This window comes from Ambystoma mexicanum, chromosome 3q (assembly GCF_040938575.1).
Source record: "Ambystoma mexicanum isolate Mex_15411 chromosome 3q, UKY_AmexF1_1, whole genome shotgun sequence".
Taxonomy (NCBI): domain Eukaryota; kingdom Metazoa; phylum Chordata; class Amphibia; order Caudata; family Ambystomatidae; genus Ambystoma; species Ambystoma mexicanum.
Window position 1 is genome coordinate 686,913,452 of NC_090926.1, and position 22,653 is coordinate 686,936,104.

Here is a 22,653-nt window from a genome sequence, read left to right on the forward strand (position 1 = left end):
CACCGATCAATTGTCGAAGGTCTTTGAGAAATGGGGGCAGCCTCCGCTGGATCTCTTCGCCACGAAGGCGAACAAGAAGTGCGAGATGTACGCCAGCAGGTGGCCACAGGAAGATTTGGTGGGAGAAGCGTTTTCCTCTATGCCTTCCCTCCGTTTCCTCTCCGTTTAACTCTGCAGTGGATACGCAGGTACAGGTGCCCAATCATGCTGATAGCGCCGTGTTGGCCGAGGCAACCATGGTTTTCCGACCTGCTTCACCTGTCAGCGGATCACCCGATAACATTCCCGAAGGTGCCCAACCTCTTGTCCCGGGACGAAGGAACGGTGTGGCATCACAACCCGAGCAGTCTCAACCTCACAGCTTGGTTCCTGACTTTTCAGAATTTGGTGCCTTGAACATTCCCTCGGACTGTCGGAAGATATTACAGGCAGCGCGGGCCCCGTCCACCAACAAGTCCTACAGGTGTAAGTGGAGGTGATTCTGTACGTGGTGTCAAGAACAGGCAGGAGTGGAACCTCTGAGGGTTACTCCAGAACAGCTTCTTCCGTATCTACTACATTTGGCGAAGAGTAGTTTGTCCTTTTCATCACTAAAGGTTCACCTGGCGGCCATCTCTAGGTTCACAAGAGGGAGGAAATCAACGCCCTTGTTTAGCGACAGGTTAGTGAAACACTTAATGAGAGGTTTATTCCGGACGTTTCCCCCGGTTAAGCGTTTTCCACCGACGTGGAGCCTTAACATGGTACTGGCAGGGTTAATGAAACCACCCTTTGAGCCAATGGCCACGTCGTCGATGAAGGTTTTTATCATGGAAAGTGGCTTTTCTAATAGCCATAACATCGGCTAGAAGGATCTCAGAGTTGCAAGCATTGGTAATAGACCCTCCATATCTCAGATTTTTCAAAGACAAAGTGATCTTGTCAACAAGTCCTCGTTTCATCCAGAAAGTGCCTACGATCATAAACATTCATCCATTGTCCTGCCCACCTTCTTCGCAACTCCCTCCTCAGCTGCGGAAAAGGTCTTGCATACCCTGGATGTCAAGAGAGCTCTAAAATGTTACCTTCATCGAACTCTACAACTTCGATCTACGCAGCAACTCTTCGTTGCATATGAGCCTTCGGCAAAGGGGAAGGCAATTTCAAAACAAGGACTGGCCCGATGGGTCTCGTCGACGATTGCCTTCTGTCACTCAAAAGCGGGAAAACCGCTACAAGGACGTCCGAGAGCTCACTCGACCAGGGCGACTTCGTCGTCGATGGCGTTGTGGGCAGGGGTTCCACTGACAGACATTTGCAGGGCGGCAGCATGGTCCGTGCCCCATACGTTCACCCGCCACTACTGCCTCGAACGACAGCATGCGGACGAGATACAAATGGGACGAGCAGTCTTGCGACATCTTTTTCAGTAAGGTAAACACGTGTGATTTGTGTATGCTTTTATGGCTTATATGAATGTTACTCTGTGCAGTACTGTGGCATGTTGTTAATTTCGAAATCTTATGTGATCATGATTCGCCTTTTGCAGGATGGGGTGGGTGCTGGATTGCATTCACACCTCCTCCATTCTTTCAAGTTCACTGCTGTGCATTCTATTCTAAGCATGTGAATCCATGAAGGATCCAATGCTGGAGAAGGGAATAGTTTCTTACCTGTAACTCCATTTCTCCAGCATTGGTATCTTTCATGGATTCACATGCGCCCTCTGGCCTCCCCAAAATGCAATCATCTTGTAGTTCTTGTTTCACCCCGTTCCACTTTGGAGGGGTTGAAATCTGAAGGGAGCCGCAGGGCGGGGCATTTATACCACTACGCCCTAGTGGGGCGTGCGTGCGCGGCCCAAAACGATGTAGATAGGACACAAGTGTCGAACGTTTTCCTATGGGAAACGGCTTTATAAGCTTACCGAGGGTTCCCAGTCTGTCGACGGGGAATATTCTAAGCATGTGAATCCATGAAAGATACCAATGCTGGAGAAATCGAGTTACAGGTAAGAAACTATTCCCTGACTGGATGTTCCTCCAATGTATTCCTCATCGCCCTCCCAACCTACCCCTCTTTTGAATTTCCCATGCTATTACAGCTTTCATTCCCACAACGCTGTGTACTGTCCTGCCAGTGTTTATGGGCACTTCTAATACACGAAGAGGGGGAAAAAAAGAACTGAGGCCAACCGGCGCCGTGCATGCTACTTATAACATCTGATGACGTCACCCTCGATGGAGGCCTTTGAAGGACATCGATTCGACGACATCGACACAGGGCTCACTCTGACGTACATTTTTTACAAAGCAGCCAAAGCTGGACATTACATGTCAAAGATGAGGAATACGTTGGCGGAACATCCATTCGAAAGAACATTACATGGGGTAAGTAACTTGTTCTTCTTGCCCAAAAGATCGCTAAGGCACTTAGGCAACCTAGAGAGCTTTTTTCAGTGGTAGAATCACTTTCCTCGCTGTTGAACTCGGGCAACCCAGTGATTCCAACTCAGGAATTCTGTGATGCGTTTGCTAACTTCTTTACCTGTAAAATCGAAAATATTCGCTCCAACATGCAAGCAAGTTCTGTAGGTATTGATCCTTTGGTCGAACCCTGGCAGGAGGTAATGCTGGAGCCCAGTTCTACTTGGGCTCAGTTTCCTTTTTTCTCTGAAGTGTGCATCAGTAAAGCCATTGAGAGCCTGAAGTCTGCATCCCTTTGGATCCAGTTCTTCTAATGATCCTGAAAGATATTCCGTCTGGCATCTTACCTTGGATTTTCAAGGTGGTTAATGTCTCCTGTCAGACGGGCTACACTCCTGCTGAGCTAAAACAAGCGATGGTTATCCCACTGCTCAAATAGCCATCCCTTGACCCTTCACTCCCCTCTAGGCCTATTTCTCTATTACCTGTTTTCATTAAGCTGTTGGAAGCACTGGTTTCTCCCCTTCTGTCCTCTTTCCTTGAGTCTTCTGGATTCTTTGATCCGTTCCAGGCAGACTTTCAGCTTGGTCGAGGCACTCCGCAGGGTTCCGCCTTGTCCCCGATACTTTTTAACATCTAAATTCAGCCTCTTTTGGGTCTCATCCGCTCCTACAGCCTCGGGTGCCATTCATATGCGGACGACACTCAGATCCTTGTCTTTCTAGATCTTGACCAGGCGGAGATGTCGTCCCTGTGCTGGGGCTTCGGGGCTGTGGGGGTTTGGATGGACCAGAACTGGCTGAAGCTCAATGGGGACAAGACGGAAGTGCTGGTGGTGGGTGCACCAGCTGGGTTGTCACTTTGGATCCCTGATTTCTGGCCTTCGTTGCTGGGCACTTTTCCTGGCCCAGTATATTTAGTGAAAAATCTGGGGTGACATTATTAGCTGCCCTTTCTATCGCTCAGCAAGTGGCGGGAGTCTGTAAATCAGGGAATTTCAAACTTGGGATTCTGCGAAAAGGTGCTCCCTTTCATTCCTTTCCATCTTCGTCCACCAGTGGTAGATCCCCTTATCCTTAGTCGATTAGACTATTGTAATTCACTCTATCTAGCACAGCCAAAGGGTTTGATCCAGCGTCTACATCGGCTGCAAAACTTGTCAGCACTGGTGGCAACTGGCTCTCCTTTTGGAGCCCATATCAACCCTACCCTACAACGCTTGCATTGGCTTCCGGTGTCCAAGCGCATCGATTTCAAATCTTTGTGTTTGGTTCACTGGGCCTTACTGGGTCTGGGGGCTGACTATCTGCAGGAACAATGTGTTCGCTACTGCCTGGCACGCGCGATCTGCGCTCACGGAGAGCTGGCCTTCTGGTTTCCCCACCTAGGCCAGGTTGGGAGGCTGAGTGTTCTCGGTGGCAGCAGCCCGATTATGGAACACCCTGCTGCCTACATTAAAACAGATTGCGGATCATCTTGAATTTAGACAGTCCTTGAAAACCTTTGTATTTTAGATCAGAATGAGGTGGTCCGTACTGTGGTTTCCTAGAGCCAAGATGCCTCTAGGCAGAAGTGCGCTCTCTACATTTTTATAACCGGGTTTAAGCAATGTATTAGATGCTGTAAGAAATTGTCAGCCACTGACCCCCGCAGAGCCACATGTCCAGTCAAATAAATCTCCCTCTAGTGAGTTCCTTGCCGAGAAATAGCTTACTCCCAGTGCTGAATTTGGGTCCTGTACCAGCGGCCACTTCAGACATTGTGGATTTTAGGAACATTTTTACACAGCCCTCTGGTGAGGCATGTGTAACCATCTAACCTAATTAAAGAACTTTATGTCACCCAAAAAGAAAGAAAAAGCTTATATCGTAAGCGTAACAGTTGAGTCAGCCTTAACTTGAGGGAGGAAGGCTATTAAGATGGATTTCCAAATTGCTTTTCTCCTGCAGATTCCTCATCTTGATGGATATCCATCATCCAGCTCTGCTGTTGGGAAACGTTTCGACAGGGGCGTAGTGGACCCCGACCCGTCTTGTCCGGCTCTCGGTCGTCAGCTCCGGAAGTGACATCAGGCGTTGTATGTATAACACGTCACTACGCCCCATGCTTCAGTTCCTTTTTTCTGCATGCTTGCACGCTGCATCGGGAACAAGACTCGAGTTTACTCAAGGTTTATTTGTACCTAGTTGTACGTTTTCTCAGAACACCTTGACACAATGTCATCTCACAGGGTTTCTGGCTTCATGCGATGCGTGATTGCGAGGCCAAAATGTCAGTAACTGATCCCAATGACATATGTCTGCGGTGCCCAGGTGTTGGTCACGACACACAGTCCTGCGTTTCTTGTGCAAAGATGCAGCAGAAGTCCCTACGTGATATGACCAGGAAACTGGCTTTGGGCCGAACGGTCACCAAATCTCCAGCGTGGTCCCTTGTCCGGTCTTCGGAGGCTGAGACTGAGGAGCCCCGCCCCGACAAGGGGAAGGAACGACACTGCAAGAAAACGAAAACGGTGCCACTCCAGGAGCCATACTTCACGGAAAAGAAGCTGCACTGCCACCATCGAGGCGAGTCCAGCTTGTTGTCGGAGCGAGGTAAGCCCTCGGCTGGGCCTACCACTCTAGAATAGTGGGAAAGTTTGAAACATGCTTGAAGTGTTTAGGCAACAAACTGCTGTAGGTGCGGCTACGGCCCCCGACCAGCGAGCTTTGGCAGCAAAAGCTGCTCTCTCTGCTCCCAATCCCAAGCCAGCCACTCCGTTGACGTAGTCAACATCGAAATTGCCTTTGGCCATCACACCTACCAGGCATAGGTTGCTGGAGGGCCGGAAGGCCGAGGCCCACGATGACCATCAGTTATCCAAGCGTCCCTCAGCACCGAAAGAACCTTCGACATCAAAAGCTTTGGCTTCGAAACCCATTCTCAAGCCCTCAGCGCTGACAGTCGGCGGCAGTTCATTTGTGCTGCTGCCGAGATTGGGTTTCTTCGACTCGATGCAATCCATATTTGGGGTGGATTAACCTGATGATCCAGTCAACCCCGTTTACGGGAGAGCCGGCGGTGTCAACTTTTTCAATGACCACTATGATTTATTGCCCCTAGCTCAGGCTCTACAAAACGCCAGTGGTCTGGATACTTCTCCTGACCTTGAGTTACAACAAAACCAGCCCTATACCCATGCTAATATCAAGTTCAGGGATATGGTTCACAGGGTTCTTGACACCCTTGGGTTGAAGGCGTCCACCACACCTCTTGAGGGCTATGAGCTCACTGACATTTTGGACAAAGGTCCCACAGTTGACCATAACTGCCATTCAACCCAGCCATTGCGGACCCTTTAGCCTCCTTATGGCAGCACCCTTGTATTTTCCCCCGTGAATGCCAATTTTACAGGGATACACCGGCAAGAGGAAACCTTCTACCCTTGCCACAAACTCTTAACCGGAAGGTTTGGTTATAAAGGCAGCCACTATTTCCACCAGACCTGTGGCATCCACTTCCAATATGCCTACGGACAGAGAAGGAAAGAAATCTGATGCATTGGTCAGAAAGGTGTTCACAAACATAGCCTTCGGATTCGCCAAGTACTCTTTTGACTTATTGAAGGCTGTGGAACATGCTGCTGAATACGTCTCTGAGGGTGCTATAAGGGATGGATTTTTACAGCTGGTGGAGAATGGGAAGGAGGTAGCCAAGCAGTCCTTGCAAGCAGGCCTGGACGTAGTGGACTGCGTTGGCAGAGCAATAGGTTCAGCAGTAGTAATGAGATGCTAAGCCTATCTAAAAACTTCTGGCTTCTCTCTGAATGTTCAGAACAGGTTGTTGGACATGCCCTTTGAAGGTGACATGCTTTTCGGTCAGAAAGCAGACGAATCCTTGGAGAAGTTCAAGGAATCCAAGTTGACCACTAAATCATTGGGCCTAGCGGCGCAGGCGGCGAAACCTGCATTCATCTTTGCCCTCGGGGGCAGAGGCTATAGATGTTATCTTCCACATGGCAGGCAGGCACAGCTCCCTCAAGCCAGGCAAGGGCAGAGGCACTTCTCACATCCCTGAAGGGGCAGAGGGGCCTCTAGAAGCCAGCAAGCAGCATCAACGGCGCGGACACCCACACCCTCTAAGCCGCTTTGATTTTTTTTCCCCTCCCACGATGCAGCGTTTGGTTGACAGGGCATTGGCCCACAGTGGCAGGAAATAACTTCCGATGCTTGCACCCTGCAGTTGATTCAGTGGGGTTATTGTTTGCCTTTTCTTAAGAGGCCACAAGACAGACTGCCACCTCCCCCAATCCAAATGGGACAGGAGCTCCAGGAGGAACTGAGAGTCCTGTTGTTGAAGGCTGCCGTGGAAGAGGTACCTCCCGATCATGGAGGGTCGGGTTGGTATTCCTGGTATTTTCTGGTGCCTAAGAAGGGAGGAGGTCTCCGTCCCATCTTGGACCTCAGGGCCTTGAACAAGTTCCTGAGGAAGGACTAATTCAGGATGACGTTGTTGAGAAAGATTCTCCATGCTCTTGAACCTCAGTACTGGCTAGTGTCAATAGACCTACGGGTCTCTTATTTCCATGTGCCGATACACCAAAAGCACAGGGAGTTCTTATGGTTCCTCATAGGGTACAAGCACTATCAGTTTGAAGTGCTTCCCTTTGGGTTGACGTCCACGCCAAGGGTCTTCACCAAGCTCATGGCACTAGTTGCGGCTCACCTCATACCTGGACGACTGGCTGATTGGAGAGAAGTCGGCGGGACAGGTTTTGTCTCATCTGGAGGGCGCCTGCCTTCTACTGCACATGCTGTGCTTCTCCTTCAACTTGACCAAGTCCCATTTTGACACCAGTTCAGCGGCTGCAGTTAATCGGAGTAGTCCTATACAGGGTAGGGAAGGCTTTTCCTCCGAAGAGAGAGTCAACAACATAGCCCAGATGGTGCATTTGTCTCAGAACCAAGCCACTCTTCCAGTGGCTTCCTTCCTCCGCCTCGTGGGTCTCATGGCCTCCTGTATTTGTCTTGTGCCAGAGGCCAGAGGCCAGGCTGCGTATGAGATCCCATCAGTGGCTCCTGAGGGACCAATGGTCTCAGTATCTCGGAACGCTCACGTATCGCCTTTCAGTGTCCAGCCATGTAGCCTGCGAACTCAGCTGGTATAACACGCACAGCAATCTTTTGGCTGGGGAACCCTTCTGGCCTCCTTGGCCCCAGGCCCGAGTGTTCACACCTTCGCCCTGAAGGGTTGGGGTGCACACTGCAAGGATTTGTAGTTGTGCAGCCTCTGGTGTCCATCAGAAGCTAGGTGGCACATCAACAGGCTGGAGAGTGGGCCATCACGTTAGCCCTGAGGGCTTTTGCCACGTCTCTGAGGGAAGCATGTCCTCGTCCTGACAGACAATACAGTGGCCATGCACTACCTCAACAAGCAGGATGGTGTGCACTCCTGCCCACTCTGCACAGAGGCAATTCAGCTGTGGTTCTGGTTGCGAGAGAACCAAATCTTTTTTTTTAAATGTTTTATTATTTTCAGTTTGTTACAAACTTTTAAAAAAATAATTAAAACATCTCTTAATTACAACATCAAATTAAACACCCATATCAGGTCATTCTGTCATTTAAGTCTTTCTGCTTCTTTTTTAACCAAATCTCAGTCTCTGCAGTTCATCTGGAGGGGGCAGAGAACACCTTGATGGATGCTCTGAGCAAGCAGAGCAAGGGCTCACACAAAATGTGCCAGGAAGTGTGGTGCTGGAAATGCATTGGAGGGACAGGGCCTGTAACTTCCTTATGTGTGTTCTGTGTTGTTTATTCTGCACAGGAGTCCAGTTGGGACTCCTGGTAGTGCAGCTCTTCCTCTTTTTGGTCATGGTGAACAAAGACCCTTGGGATACCCTTATGGCACCCATGGGTGGGGGTACAACCCTGTACCCTTAGTGTATGTTTTTGGGCACCTGTGTGTTGCCCACTGTTACCTTGTTTTCCCAAAGTCCTGGGAATCCCTGACTCTGTCCCGTCCCCTGACTAGCTTTTGGGTGGAAGAACCATAATATGGTATCGTGGGGAAGTTCAGGACAGACTGGCTGGAGCCTTCCCAGTGACTGTATGTTGTGGGTACACCCTTGGGGTAGGACCTGTGTGGATAGTGTGTGACCAATATGCATTCTACTTTATGGGTGCCTGGTTTCTGTGTGTGTGACACAATGAATGAGACTGCCCTGCCTGAAACTGACATGAATGCAGTGTGATGTGATGTGCTGAAAGGCTGGTTGCTTGCCCCAATCCACATTCCTTGTTGTGGGTGTCTGGGTGGAAGTGAATAGCCTGAATGCATGCAAGCCTGATTGGCTGCATGCCTGCACAAATGCCCTTCTCTGTGATTGGCTAACTGAGCCTGGCTCAGTCAGAGTGAATGAGGGAAAGATGTGTATATCTGGGGACCTCTCCCTTCTCAATGTGTTCAGAAGCCGAAGTCGAAACTTAAAGCTCATCCTTGAAGCCCAGCTGAAAGAAGAAGAATTGCTTCTGCATTTCCTTCAACGAAATCTAAAAGGTATCGAGTCTGTCGAGGACTGATCTGAGAGGACCTGACTAGGAGACCTCTCTCTGAGCTACGAGGGAACATCGTGCAAAACCTGATCTTCATCGAGGCACCCTGGAAGCCAGTCCTGAAACACTGTCAACCGGAGAAGGGGTCTGCCGAGAATCTTAAAGTAAAGCGCCAGGACATCTAGGCCATTGAAGTTCATTGCTGTCGACCAGAGTTTGGCGGGTTTCCGTAACCAAATCGTGTGGCCCAGAATCTGGGACAGCTTGACGCCGTACTGCTCGACGACCGGAGTCACAAAAGGCTCCACCTTGCCTAAGAACATTTGCACGAAGAGCCCCTTGCCATCACCGTCTACCGCTTTGACCCAACGAAGGAAGTTGATATGATATGACATTTATAACGCGCCTATACCCAAGAGTTTCAAGGCGCGATGAGGCAAGAGAGGGGGAACAGAGGGAAGATAGAGATAGCAATCCTACTAGGCCAGGTGAAATTGAGATCACGCAAGTGGAGGGGAGGGGAGAAGGGGAAAAGTGCAGGGGCAGGAGCAGTACAGTACATAGGATAACAGTAAAATAAATAAAGACAATAAATAATAAAGTGTGGACAGCTGGTGGCAAGTGCTAGTAAGGGCTGTAGAGATACAGAAACAGTCTGAGAGTGCATGGGTTGCCAGGGGGGGGCAGTGCAGGTGTGCAACTGGCCCAGAGTGGACCTTGGCCCGAGATCGGAGAGTAGCCAGGTAACCAGTGCAGTTTCAGATTCAGCCAGGAGATCAGAAGGGGAGAGGGGGAGAGTGGGAGAGGAGGAGAGAAAGCAGAAGCAAAGAGGAAGGTCTTGAGGTGCTTCCGGAACCAGAGATGGTTCTCCTCAACTTTCAGTGAGGCAGGTCAAGTTTCAGTGAGGCAGGGAGGCCCCACCCAAAGAAAGAGATCTACCACCAACTTGCTGCTTGGAGAAGCGACTAACCCTGAGGGAGTTGGAGGTGGATGAGCGAAGAGCTTGAGAAGTAAGATATTTAGGAAGAGAGTTGAAGGTATTGAGGCCCCAGGTCCCAGAAGGCCTTGTGGACAATGCAGAGGGTTTTGAACTTAATCCTCGCCGCCATTGGGAGCCAGTGCAGAGATTTCAGTCCTGGAGAGATACGATTCCTGGGCTTGAGGCCAAGGACAAGTCTTGCAGTCCTGTTTTGGATGTGTTGCAGAGGGCCGAGAGTAGAGGCAAGCATTGGTCGTCTGCTACTGAGGAAAGTCCTCTGGTGGGTTTCCCGCCACCCGAAGCCGACAAAGACCTCCCGAGGACACTGACTGAGTGAAGATCCGAAGTTCAGGCCGTGTCACGATCGCTGAAGCTATCCTGAGATACGTGCTGCGGCTGCAGCACCGACAGGCCAGAGGACTGCAGAAGCATCTCCCGACACCCGCTACTGGGCCTTCATCCATCACAGATACTTCTTTGCGGCACCGAACAATTTGCATCGAGGTAGACCGTACGCCTCTTCTTCATCGGACTTCCTCAAACGATCATCGAAGAGCACTGCGAAGATCGAAGCTGCTGTCTCTGCCAGTGTTTCACATTTCTTTGAGGAATCTCGACGCACTGTGGCTCCTGCCTTAAAGGGAGTCCACCCTTGAGGAAACAGTTGACGAGCCGTCTAAGAAACTCTTCTATCTCTGGTACATTGGGGTAGTTGAACTTTTTGACCTGGAAACATGACTGGTTAAACATTTATGGACTGGGCCTGATAATACTTTTATTACAGGTTGCCCAGGTTTTTGGGGGGGTAAGAGGCTGAGGACCTGACTCAGAATTGTATCTTAGTAGCAAAAGAAGTATTCTGCCATTGTTCAACCTAACCTGCCTTCCTTCCTATGATCTATGCTGTTACACTTCGCTGCATGATTTGTATGCCATTATAACTGTCAGCAGTTGATGCATTTAAAATGAATCTAAAGCCAAGTGTTGTACCACAGAGATCTAGTTGGAGTACAAAGTGTGTTCTTAATTGTGTACATTATCTATGAACCTTATTTTTATATAAATAACTGTGTTGGCACATAACATTGTGTGTGGACATTCCTTTGTGGGGGTTTGGGGACTCACTGTACTTAAAAATCAGCCTGCATCACCTCCTTAGAGCTTAAGTCTTTGTTGCTCGTCCATTGCTACCACAATAGAGAATCTTGGCTGGGGTGCCCTGGCCCTCTGCTCTGCCATATAGAGGGTGGAAGTACAGATACCCCCCTCCAGTCATTAGAGGAAGTCCTAGAGGAGGTCTTCCCTCTCTGGGGTACCCCGGCAGTGGATCTATTTGCCACAGAGTCCAATAGGAAGTGCAAACAGTTTTGCTTGAGGGTATTCCCAGCTAACAGCGCCACTGGGAGACGTGTTTCTGGTGGATTGGACATTCCCTCTCCACTATGCCTCCTAGGAGGTTGAAGAGATTTCGAGCAACTATGATCTTAATCGTTCCGGATTGGGGGAGAACGTGGTACTCTGATCTCCTGGATCTGACCATCTGTCCACGTCACCGGTTACCTCAGCATCCAGATCTCCTAACCCAGTCGGAGGGTTGAATGCTCCACCCGACCACGGGTTACCTCAACTTACATGCGTGGCTCTTGAAAGGATGAGGTATGATAACTGGGACCTCTCAGAGGAGGTACTTGAGGTGTTGCTGACTGCACGCAGACCTTCTACAAGATCTCTGTATGCGTACAGGTGGAGAAGATTTGAGATGTGGTGCAGGGAACGCAAGACTGATCCAATCTATTTCCCCACCACCACAGTGATGGAGTTTCTTCTGTCACTGGCCTCCTCAGGCCTTCAGGTTGCCACAGTGAAAGTGTATTTGGCAGCCATGTCTGTGTTCAAGAGGTCCCCAGACCGAGGTTCCTTTTTTACTATTCTGGTCATGGCCCAGTTCCTGAAGGGCCTTCTCAACAAGTTTGCGCCAACCCCATTAGTTGTGCCATTTTGGGATCTTAATCTGGTTTTGACCTACTTGATGGTGGCTCTGTTTGAGCCTATGCACTCATGTTATTTGCTGCTGTTATCCCTTAAAACAGCCTTCTTGGTTGCGATCACACCTGACAGGAGGGTTAGCGAGCTGCAAGCCTTATGCTACAAACCTCCTTTTCGGAAGTTCTTTCGGGAGAAAGTCACTCTTAAAGTCAGACCCAGATGCCTTCCTAAGGTGGTTTCAGTTTCATCTGTCCCAGTCTGTCACCTGTCTTTTACCCTCCTCCACAACCCTTGAAAAAGGAAGAGTGGTTCCACCGCCTTGATCTCAAGAGTTTTAAGTTTCTTTGTTGCTCGCTGTTAGGGAGAATTCTCAGAAATGTGCTAATTCCCTCTACCTTAGAGACCCCCAGCAACTTTGCTGGATTTTGAAGACTTGATTTTCTTAACTTGGAGAGAATGAGACCTTTTTCCTACTCTCTCATGTATTTTAATGTGCTTTTGAAAACAGTTTTTTTGGTTGTGGAGTCTGACAAACTCCATAGGCATCATCGTTTACATTGTGTCACACAGCACCTTCAGTGCAGTGACACAGGGAAGTCTTTCAGATTTCCCAAAGGTTTAAATACCTTCTCTTGGATAAACTACTGTTTTCAAGAGCAGTGAAGTGAAATTGACTTTACTTACATGTGTAACATTCCAGACCCATCACATACTATCTTACAATATGGTGCTGGCGGGGTTACTCAGTATCCCCTTTGTCTAGCTTCTCATGTAACCATTTTATGTTACCCTTTTCTCGATGAATGGCTGATGGCAGTGGTTTACTTTTAATTACCGTGGGATGCAATTACCGTGGGCTGCGTTCACAGCTGCAGTAAAGCACCCAAGGGTGCCATTTTTGTCAAAATGGCCCCGGTCTTCTTTTTTCACATTTCTTCTGGGAAAGGTCCTTCTTGAGATTTACTCTGCGCGTCAAACCCGATTTGGTCCCTTTGTTCGCTTTGCCTTTGGCGGGATTCAAGTGAAGCTCGCCTCTTGCTCCAGGGCGTCTGGTGGGGGCAGGAAGCGAGGGAGGTGCCCGAAACTCCCTGTGCTTAGTCGCATAGGAGACGCAAATGCACTGTGTGATGATTGGCAGGCTGTCTGTCCGGCAAGGACAGCCACCCTGCTAGAGACTGACAGCTAGGCTGGAATGAGTGGGAGAGAACTGAATATAAGGTGAGGCTTTTGGCTTGGAAGGCAGAGTCGACCACTGGACGAAGGCACCGAAGAAGAACTTGAAGCGGGTGCCTGCTGCAACTCCTGGACCTTTGGTTTGCCTGTTGAAGCCCTGCTGCTGTGCTGAAACTCCAAATTTGCATCGACAGAGAAGCGCCTACAAGGACGACTTCTCCCCTTGAGTTGGTGGGACTAATCGACTCCAAAGTAAGCTACCTGGACATTCTCTTGGAGCTAGTTGCATTTCCACAGAGTTGCTGATGGAAACCGAAACAGCAGGGAGAGGAAGAGAGGAAAACCATATTGTGTGCGTTGCTTTAAAGTTGGCCAAGAGCTCCAGGAAGATCCTCCGGACTCCCAGGAAGCAGGACTGACCGAGACTGAGCCCTCTCAACAGAGTGCGGGACACCAGAAGCAAAGAAAGTCCATCACGACAGCCAGAAACCGCAATGTTGCTATTTGCCGTAGTTGCGAGGAGCTGAAACACCAAAGTGCCACTTGTTTGAATATTGCCGGTTGCAAGCGGTGACTGTCCCATTGTAGTCCAGGAGTCCCCAGAAGTCCTCCCTCTTGTCCCCACGATTGAGGCCCAGAAGCAGTGAGATCTGCAGAGCTGCACAGGAACAGAAGTCATCTGCTACACTTTCTCTTCAATCCAAAGGTACTGTAAAAGTCTGAGAGAACCTAGCTCTTATTGTAGAGCCTAAACAGCTTGTGGCTCTACATTGATTCTTCTTTTCTTTAAAGACTTCTAAAACATTGTGCAAAGACTTTCTCTACTTACATACCAGAAATGATTCATCTCATATAGACTTTTTCCCATTGAATGTGGCTTAACGTGTTATACTGAATGACTCTGCTTAGGAGATCTAAAAGTATTTGCCTACTTAAGAATATTTGTGGTCTCGTGTTTGTTCTAATAACCTTTTCCTTTGACCAATTCCTAATAATATTCTAAATGCAACAGTAATATATTAATGTCCCCAGCACCCTAACTATTGAAGTCACCTGAGGGTGTAGGTCTTGGCTGTGGGGACGTGTATCTCTGTGTTCCTTCTATATTGCTCCCTTCTGAAGAAGGCTTATTCTACCAGACTGATAAATTAATAATGGTTTATTCAAGAAACTTTGTGTGTAAGTGTTTATTTGAATACTTGTCACTCTGAATCTCTGTGCAACTCCTCTACAGCTCACATTGACCCCTCTTGAGCAAGCCTGGCAGCTCAACACGCTACAAAGCTGTGTAGTACAAGCTTGTACCAAAGGTTGGGTTCCTATTGCCAGGAAGTCAGGGTTGTTGTAGTGCACCCAAAGGGTACGGTTTACAATCCTGCCCAACACTTGCACATCCGAGTTTAGTAAATCGGACCAGTTGTTCGTGGCCCATTCCTTGTCTAGAAAAGGTCTGGCCATCACTAAACAGACCCTGTCACGTTGGATTATTTTGTGCATATCCGAGTGTAACCAATCGGCAGGCAAAGAGCTTCCAGCAGGCATCAGTGCCCACTCAACCGGAGGGGTTTCAGCCTCTACAATCCTCCAGAGAAGGGTTCCTGTTAGGGATATGTGCCGAGCAGCCACGTGGTCATCCTTACATACATTTGCCAAGCACTATGCCTTGGATGTTGCATGGGGAGCAGATGCAAGATTTGGTAGGGCGGTTCTACAGAATCTACTGGTTTAAATCTTTCTGTCCTCCTCTGTTATTCTAACTGCTTGGGGAGTATCACGATGAGGAATCTGCAGGAGAAAAGCAATCCATTGAAGGAGAAATGCTCACCGTAATAATCTTTCTATGGATTCTTCACCCACAGATTCGTCATGATTCTTTACTGCACGTGCATCCATTTCTCTCCAAGTTCTCTTCATATAAAATTGACTTTTATTGCTGTTTCGACAAATAATTTCAACTTTTTTGATGTCTCATCGACAACCAGCATTGACGGCAAGGCTGCAGGGTTTGGACCTACGAGGAAGAGCCTGTTCAAGGCCTGTGACCACTGTGGGCTGAAAGACATAGACATTGAAGACCATCACAACGACTGTCTTCACCCGCATCACGTAATACGGGACAGCCACCCTGCTGTGTGAGTGACAGCTAGGCTCTGCATGAATGAAAGAAACCTTAATAAAAGGCAAGGCTTCTTGGACTGAAGACCACTGGAAAAAACATCTGACGAAGGAATCGTGACGAGAAGCTTGCTGCATCCTCCTGGACCGTTGAACTGCCTGGTAAAGCCCTGCTGCTGTGCGGAAACTGATTTTCCTAATCGACAAGAGAAGCTCCGGAAAGGACGACTTCTTCCCTTGGGTTAGTGGGACCAACTAACCCCGAGATGAACTTTGCTGGAAAACCTATCCCAACTGGCTGTACTTCTTTGCTGCTGCTGGAACCGAGTGCCAGGGGTAGAGAAATCCGTAGTTGAGTGCAACGTCTGTAAGCTGGACCGAAGCTCCGGGAAGATCCTGAAGACCCTCCCAAAGCAGGACGACCCAAGCTCGAGTCACCGCACCAGAGTGACAGAAGATACTCAGTGGTGCTATTTGCCAGTAGCTGAAATCGCGAAGTGCTGCTGACCTGAAAAGAGCCCGTAGCTACTGCCGACCTCCGAACTGCTGTGCAGGAGTCCTCCAGACGTCCTCCCTCTTGTCCCCTAGACTGAGGCCCAGGAACACAGAATCTGAAACACTGCAAACAAGACAGAAGCCAGCTGGATCCTCTTCCAACCTAAGCTACTGTTCTGACTAAGGGGTACTTACCTCTTTGTCTGTAGCTTGCTTTTCTCAGTTGAGACATTCAGTAGCTGCTTTTACTAGAGTTGTGTTCAGCTTTAACTTTCACAAGTGTAACAGCTTGTGGCCCAACAGTGATTTTCTACAACAACTCTCTAACTTTGTGCAAGACTTTGTTCTATCTAATAAGTGCCTCAGCTCCATAGACTCTGTTCCAAATTGAGTTTGCCTGTCCTGGCTCCCTGCACACTCGTCTAAACCATTGACTTTGATTCTTACTGTCCCTCATAGGTGATACATTGGTTTTGAACTCATATTTTCTGGGAAAGGTTTTTCTCTAGACTTCATTGGGAGATTTTAAAAGTGCTCACATGCTCGGAGAATCCGTTCAACATTTTCCTTTCTCTAACCTTTCCTTTTTGCCAAACTTAGAATTTACCAAGTGATATCTAAATGCCAATACTGTCCTAGTTAGTACAGTCACCTCGGGGTGTGGGACATGTGTATGAATCATCTCTAAAGAGTATCCACTTGCTTGACTTGATTCTGAGAAAGTATTTAGAAGTGGATTTTTTTTGTTGAACATTGCCCTTTTTAAAGAATGCTCATTTAATACTGACTGTTAATAAATAATTATTTTACTAGAAAACCTTGATTGTAAGTGTTACTTGGATAATTGTATATGTGGCTTTCGATGCTACAGCTCACATTTACCCCTCTTGAGATAATTCTGGCTTCTCAGTCACTCTACCAACTTGTGTAGTACATACCTATACCAATAGGTGGGTTACCTAATACCTAGAGGACAAGTCTGATGTAGTCTCCCACAGGGTTACTACATCAATTCTTGCCTAACAGCCCTTCGGCCTGAAATCGGTCCCAAGGGTGTTCATGAAGTGCTTGGCTCTGGTGGCGGTGCATCTTTGTCTCAAGGGCATCCACGTCTAACCTTATCTGGACGATTGTCTCATCCACTCCCTCTCACGCACTGGCAAAACGGCCCACGGCAGAGACTGTTAGTCTGCTGATGTATCTAGGATCTTCCATCAATTATCTAAAGTCCTGCGTAGAGCCATCACAGAACGCTCAGGTTTTGGGGCGCCCGTCGCAACACGGTTGCTTGTCTGGCAACCCCCTAGGAGATGATGGTGACGGCCATCCTACAGAAGGTGCAGCGCCTGTCGTTGGCACAACCCGCAACAGTGCTTGCCATCAAGTCACTGTTGGGCATGATGTCCTCCTACATCCACCTCGTCCCTCTATGTAGATGGGGTCTCTCGGAGTTTCTGGACGCACGTTGGCTGCAGGTTTCGGGCACTTGGACAGATAAGATCATCCACAACCAGGAGTTCTGACAAGCTCTACGATGATGTGGAGTGTGCCCACATCTCACGCAAGGAGCTCCGTTTCAGATCACACCGTTCCAGGCGATGGTCACCACCTGGATTCCGGAAGAAAAAGACCTTCACATCAGCGTCTTGGAGCTCCGGGCAGTCTTCTGGGCCCTCCAATAATTTCTGACATTGCTTAAGGGGAAGGTGGTGAGTCTTCACGGACTACACCACCATAATGTTCTACATCTGGAAGCGGGTGGGACATGCCCTCTTCAGCACTCTCCCATTAAGCCCAGACTCTGTGGCACTGGGCCATTCTTCAGGACATGGTTCTTGTCCCATTTCACCTGGTAGGTACCAAGAACACCATTGCATACTTGCTCAGCAGGGAGCTGCGTTCTTGTCACAAATGGAAACTTCATCAGGATCAAGTGTCTTGTCTCTTCCACTAGTGGTGTCAACCTCAGATCGACCTCTTCGTGACGATGAATAGCTCCAAGTGCCAGAGCGAATGCCAGAAGGTTCCCTCAGCCAAGGAACCTGGGGGATGTCTTCTCGTTCCCGTGGGAGTGACTCTTCCTGTATAGTTTCCATCTGATCCCACTCCTACTACGAGTGATCAGCACCCCTTCGCAAAGGGTGCAATCTGCTCCTGTAACTGACCAGAAGAATCCTTGCACCAGTAGCTATCTCCTGGGCATCTTCTACTGAATCCAACGGCGGGAGAACCTACCCCCAGTAACCCCCAGTCACCTGGAAAAATCAGAGTTACTGGGGTAAGTAATTGAAACACATTCTTCACCTCCCCTGTACTCTTTAGAATAAACCTTAGAATAAGCTTTGATTATTCCATTCTATTGCTTTTTGATCGTCGGATCTAAAAGCTGGTATCTGAAAGATAGAAATATTATTTTGCTGCAAGAGGACCAAAAAAGGAAAATGTCTGGTGGGTAAAAAGAACGAAATTAGAAGTGGTGCAAACCATGGTGTACTTGGTTGTAGTCATTAATAGAAATAGAGATGACGGGGCACACCACAGCTCGCTATGAGTTAAAACAAGATTGAAACAATCCTGGTAGAAAAAAACATAGAACCCGAGGAGTTAATCACCAATCCCACCAAAATTGAAATCAAACTGAAAAAAAGCGATTGAAAAAAAGGCCTAAATAATCCACCAAAGTATCTTTTAAAATTTCCTTCTGCATATTATCGAGATCTTCTGTTGCAAGTGCGACTAAACATTTTACACACGATAGATGTTCAATTATCCAGGAAACAAATAACGCAAGAGCAATATCAATGTAGATCTTGTGATTTTGCAGGGGAAACTGAATCCCTCTTTCATCTCATAAAACGGCTATCCGTCCGCAAATACCTCCCCTCTCGAGCTCTTCGCTCCTCTACCTCTAACTCCCTCCGGGTCAATCGTTTTTCAAAGAAACCAGCTGGGGGTAGATCTCTATCTTCTTCCTCTTTGCTTCTGCCTTCGCTCTCCTTCTCACCTGCTGATCTGCTCTCTCTTGGCACTGTGCCCCTGGCCACCCTCTGTCCCCTGGGCCCAGGTACCTGCTCATCCTGCCACCTTCCTGCACTGCCCCCTGGCCACCCCTTGCACTGGGGACTGTATCTGTACCCATACAGCACCCCCACCCCCTTTTTATTCTTTTTCTACACTTATTCAGACTTGCCCAGTCTGCTGCCTTAAACATAGCACTTGCCACTTGCTGGCTGCACTACCACAGTTTGTCTCCATTATCTATTTATTTTTATTTATTTTATTTACCTGCGCTCCTCGGATCCGCACTTTCCACTCTCCCCCTTCCATGCACTTTTTCCCTATTCCCTTTCCCATGCACTTGCATGTTCTCAATGTCAATGTGCCTAGTAAGATCATTTTTATTTTGTGCTGGTGCTCTCCCCTGTTCCCCTCCCTTGCCTAGTCGTGCTCTGAGACACTTGTGTACGAGAGCGACACAAATAAAATATCATATCCTAACTGCCTGCCCTGCGTTTTGATCTACGTGCTGTCAATCTTCAAGCTCATAAAACCTTTCAGATAACCCTTGATCTCCAAAGGTGGCAATGGATATTGATGGGAGAGAGGATAGGCCTCTGCTTGGAGGTCTTGCAGTTCATAGAAGCCATCTTTAAGCAGCCAGGAATTGAATTAATAAAACGATGGGTCAAGATGGTTTAATCCTCAGTCTATTTTGATGATCACTTAAATTTAAAGTGATTCATGAGATTGCCTGAAAAGGATAAGGACAGATGCTTCCCAAATATTATGTTGTGAAGGTATTAGTGGCATGAAAGTTGAGCTTAGATGAAGATTGTTATTCTTTTAATGTAAATGATTAAATGCCTTATTTTTGTGATAAGTGTAACCAATAAACATTAAAGAAAATAATATTGTACATACCTGTAACTTGTTGAATGTCTACTAGAACATTTTCACCACCACAAGAACTCTTCCAAGGCCCCAGACATCATAGGGATTGGCCTTATAAAGTTAGGGTATAATTCTTGTGAACTGGTTTAATTCTACTGCATCACTACTTACTTTGTTAGTTGTCTTAAGTTATTGTATGCCTTCCTAAAAACCTAAAGGTGACTGTATATGTTTGATGAATGAGTATTGTGTGATATTACTTCCTGCTTGTTTCATTTTCTAATGTTTGTTTTTGGTCCTTTAAATAAGTATTTTTGTACTTATAAGTCTAAATGGAATTAGTGTGTGCTTCACTGTGTGGACTATTTGTGGACCCTCGATCCCCACTCACTGAGACCAAGCCTTGACCACTCTCCACACTTAACTTTATTGAGTTTTGGCTAACCTCCGAGTTCCCCTGTTCACTATAACTAGGGTAGCCTCTGAAAATCTGTCCATCCGGCCTGATTATAAATACCATTTTAACACAACTCATGAGCAGTGCATGGGTGGCAGCAGTTGTTTAAAGGTAACAGCGGTGCACAAATATTTGCTTTGATAATCAGGACTTGCTTTTTTTGGGGTTTTCGTTTTCTGGTGTTGCAACCATAACATCCCTTTAACAAAGCTTTTTCACTGAATTTCTGAGGTGTTATTAGGCCAACCTGCCCTTAATGTCCTAATAACAAAAATCGTTTTGTCACTAAATGTGTATGTCAACTTTATAGTCGATTACTGTTTATGAAAACAAAAAATCATTTGTACCCACAGGTTGATACTCTCAATTCTGAACTGGCGGGTGAACGCAGTGCTGCCCAGAAAAGTGAGAATGCACGCCAGCAACTAGAAAGACAAAACAAAGAACTAAAGGCTAAACTACAGGAGCTTGAGGGGTCTGTTAAGTCAAAATTCAAGGCAACCATTTGTGCTTTGGAAGCAAAGATTGGGCAATTGGAGGAACAGCTTGAACAGGAAGCCAAGTAAGGACCATTTTATGCATACATTTGTTTGCTGACTTTCTCATCTAGTTGTTTGCTTTGAGTATTTAATCTTGTTTTTCGTGATTCGGGAAAGGGGTGTTGATGCAGTTACACTATCCCTATCCTACATGTGCAGGGACCCATGATCTTTCACGCGTCAATTTCCCTGAAGTGCTTTTTTTCCGACCATGGTTTGGCTGCATGTAAACTGAGTAGAGAACCAATTTATCATTTGATGCATCATTCAAACCCAAAAACCAGCCGGCACTCAACATCGAACAGGTAGAGACAAGAGATGAAACTTCCTCAAAGCTGATAGATGACCACCATCATCCATGCATACAGTAGGGAGAGTGCGAGAACACATTTGTTAGGCATATTCAGAATGCTTCATTTCCCTTCTCCCACTTCTTTCCAAGCCAGGCTTGTTTCGTGAACCATTCATGGAAAACGCTTGATTTAAATATAATCAAAATTTGCTGGGAAGTTGTTAGGAAATATTTTCTCTTTGCTGCTTGCACTACATAGACATCTATGCCCACTACCGCCCAATTGTTTGCTGTGTTTTGCTAACCTCGACCTTTGAAGGCAAGTGAAGCCTTTTCACTTGCCTTGCTAAGTTCATGTGTTTTGGAGGCATTGATCAGTTTCTTTGGCTATTAGTGCAGGAGAACTCTGTTCCATTGTGGAATTCTTTGGTTATTTTACACTGCACTCTTCATTTTACAATGAGGTGCGGTAAGGATACTTGATGCTCCTATAACTTTGTTTTTTGTAGTTTTTTTTATTGCCTTGTGCACTGTTGCATTTTACTGCTTAATACCTTTTAGAATACCATATACGCTAAAATGGCTGTGTCACAACATTTCCGGCTGTCCTTTGGCCAGCTTCTAGTTTGGCCTTCTTCCTGCCCTCTGAGAGCCAGATTTGCCATATAGGTTAAGCCTTTCCCCCATTTAAGCTCCAGCTTTCCCAGGCAAAGTAACAGTGTGTGGCTGGATGTGAAGTCTGACCATCTGGTACCAGTCCACATCCATGCTAAAGTGTGTCTGTTGCTGGGCAGATGTGGTGGCCAGACTCTATCCATGATTGTGCAGTCCATACCAGTTTGCATGATGCAGATCGTTACTATTGGTAGGGTTGGGGGTGACTCGTCTAGAATCCTGGATAAAAGGAGGATTTTTGCAGCCATTCAGCAGATTGTCATTGGAGCCAAGACCCCTACAAAGAGGAGTAGAAGACCTGGAACATCTTGTTGCAGCCAATCAGTATTGTCTTCTTCAAAACTCCCTGCAACAAGCCCTGCTCCTTTGCTGATTTCCAGAAGGCCTTTATCAGCTCTTCGTCCACTGGAACCAGTGGGAACAACCGGTCTGGACACCTATTTGAGTACCTTGACCTTGGAAGCCTTCAGAAGTCTCGCAGAATCTGTTGGCTTTCCAGCACCTCATGAACTACCTCACTACATTAGTTGCTGTCCCCAGTTCAGAGTTGGAACTCTGCAGACCCTCGACTTTTGTAACAAGTGGCCTTCCCCCTGCACTTGCAGCTCTCAAGCATGAAGGGCCTGTAAGGAGGGCATGGTATCAAACAGTAAGACAGACACAAGTGATCACAGTTCAAGAGTGTTTATTGAACTTCAAATGGGTTTGGAAAGTCTAGACCTAAATCTAAAGATGGGGAAAACATCAACCATCAAATAATAACGCAGTCCTAGTGGTGTCTTGTCAAAATAAAGGGGCCTAAACTAATAAATCTATTGCCATTCCTTACCTCTAAATGTTATGCAACAAAAGAAAAGTGTTCAAGAAATGACATGTCAAGATATTCAAGCAGTTGGCTTCCCATCCCATGTTTTCAGCATGAGACAAAGTGTCACATTCCAGCTTAGTACAGTCTCCGCCTTCTCTAGCACGAGGGTGCAGTTCAAAACATCATGGCCTTCTATAGTAAAGTCTCTTTGCTATTCAAAATCTCTTTTTCAGAGGGCCTGATGTAATACGACAAACATCAAAGTTCCTTTCTTCTTAGGATTTCACACGTACAAATTCTCGTGG

General features: G+C 47.3%; 1 protein-coding gene across 2 annotated transcripts in view; it reads left to right on the plus strand.

The window, feature by feature from the left end:
• The window catches only part of MYH10 (myosin heavy chain 10), a 1,173,511-nt gene that overhangs the window by 1,107,774 nt on the left and 43,084 nt on the right, over positions 1-22,653 (plus strand). For both annotated transcript variants that reach the window (XM_069654592.1, XM_069654593.1), the window contains exon 40: positions 20,388-20,596. In XM_069654592.1, the coding sequence (XP_069510693.1) occupies positions 20,388-20,596 (209 nt within the window). The remainder of the gene's footprint in view (positions 1-20,387; positions 20,597-22,653) is intronic.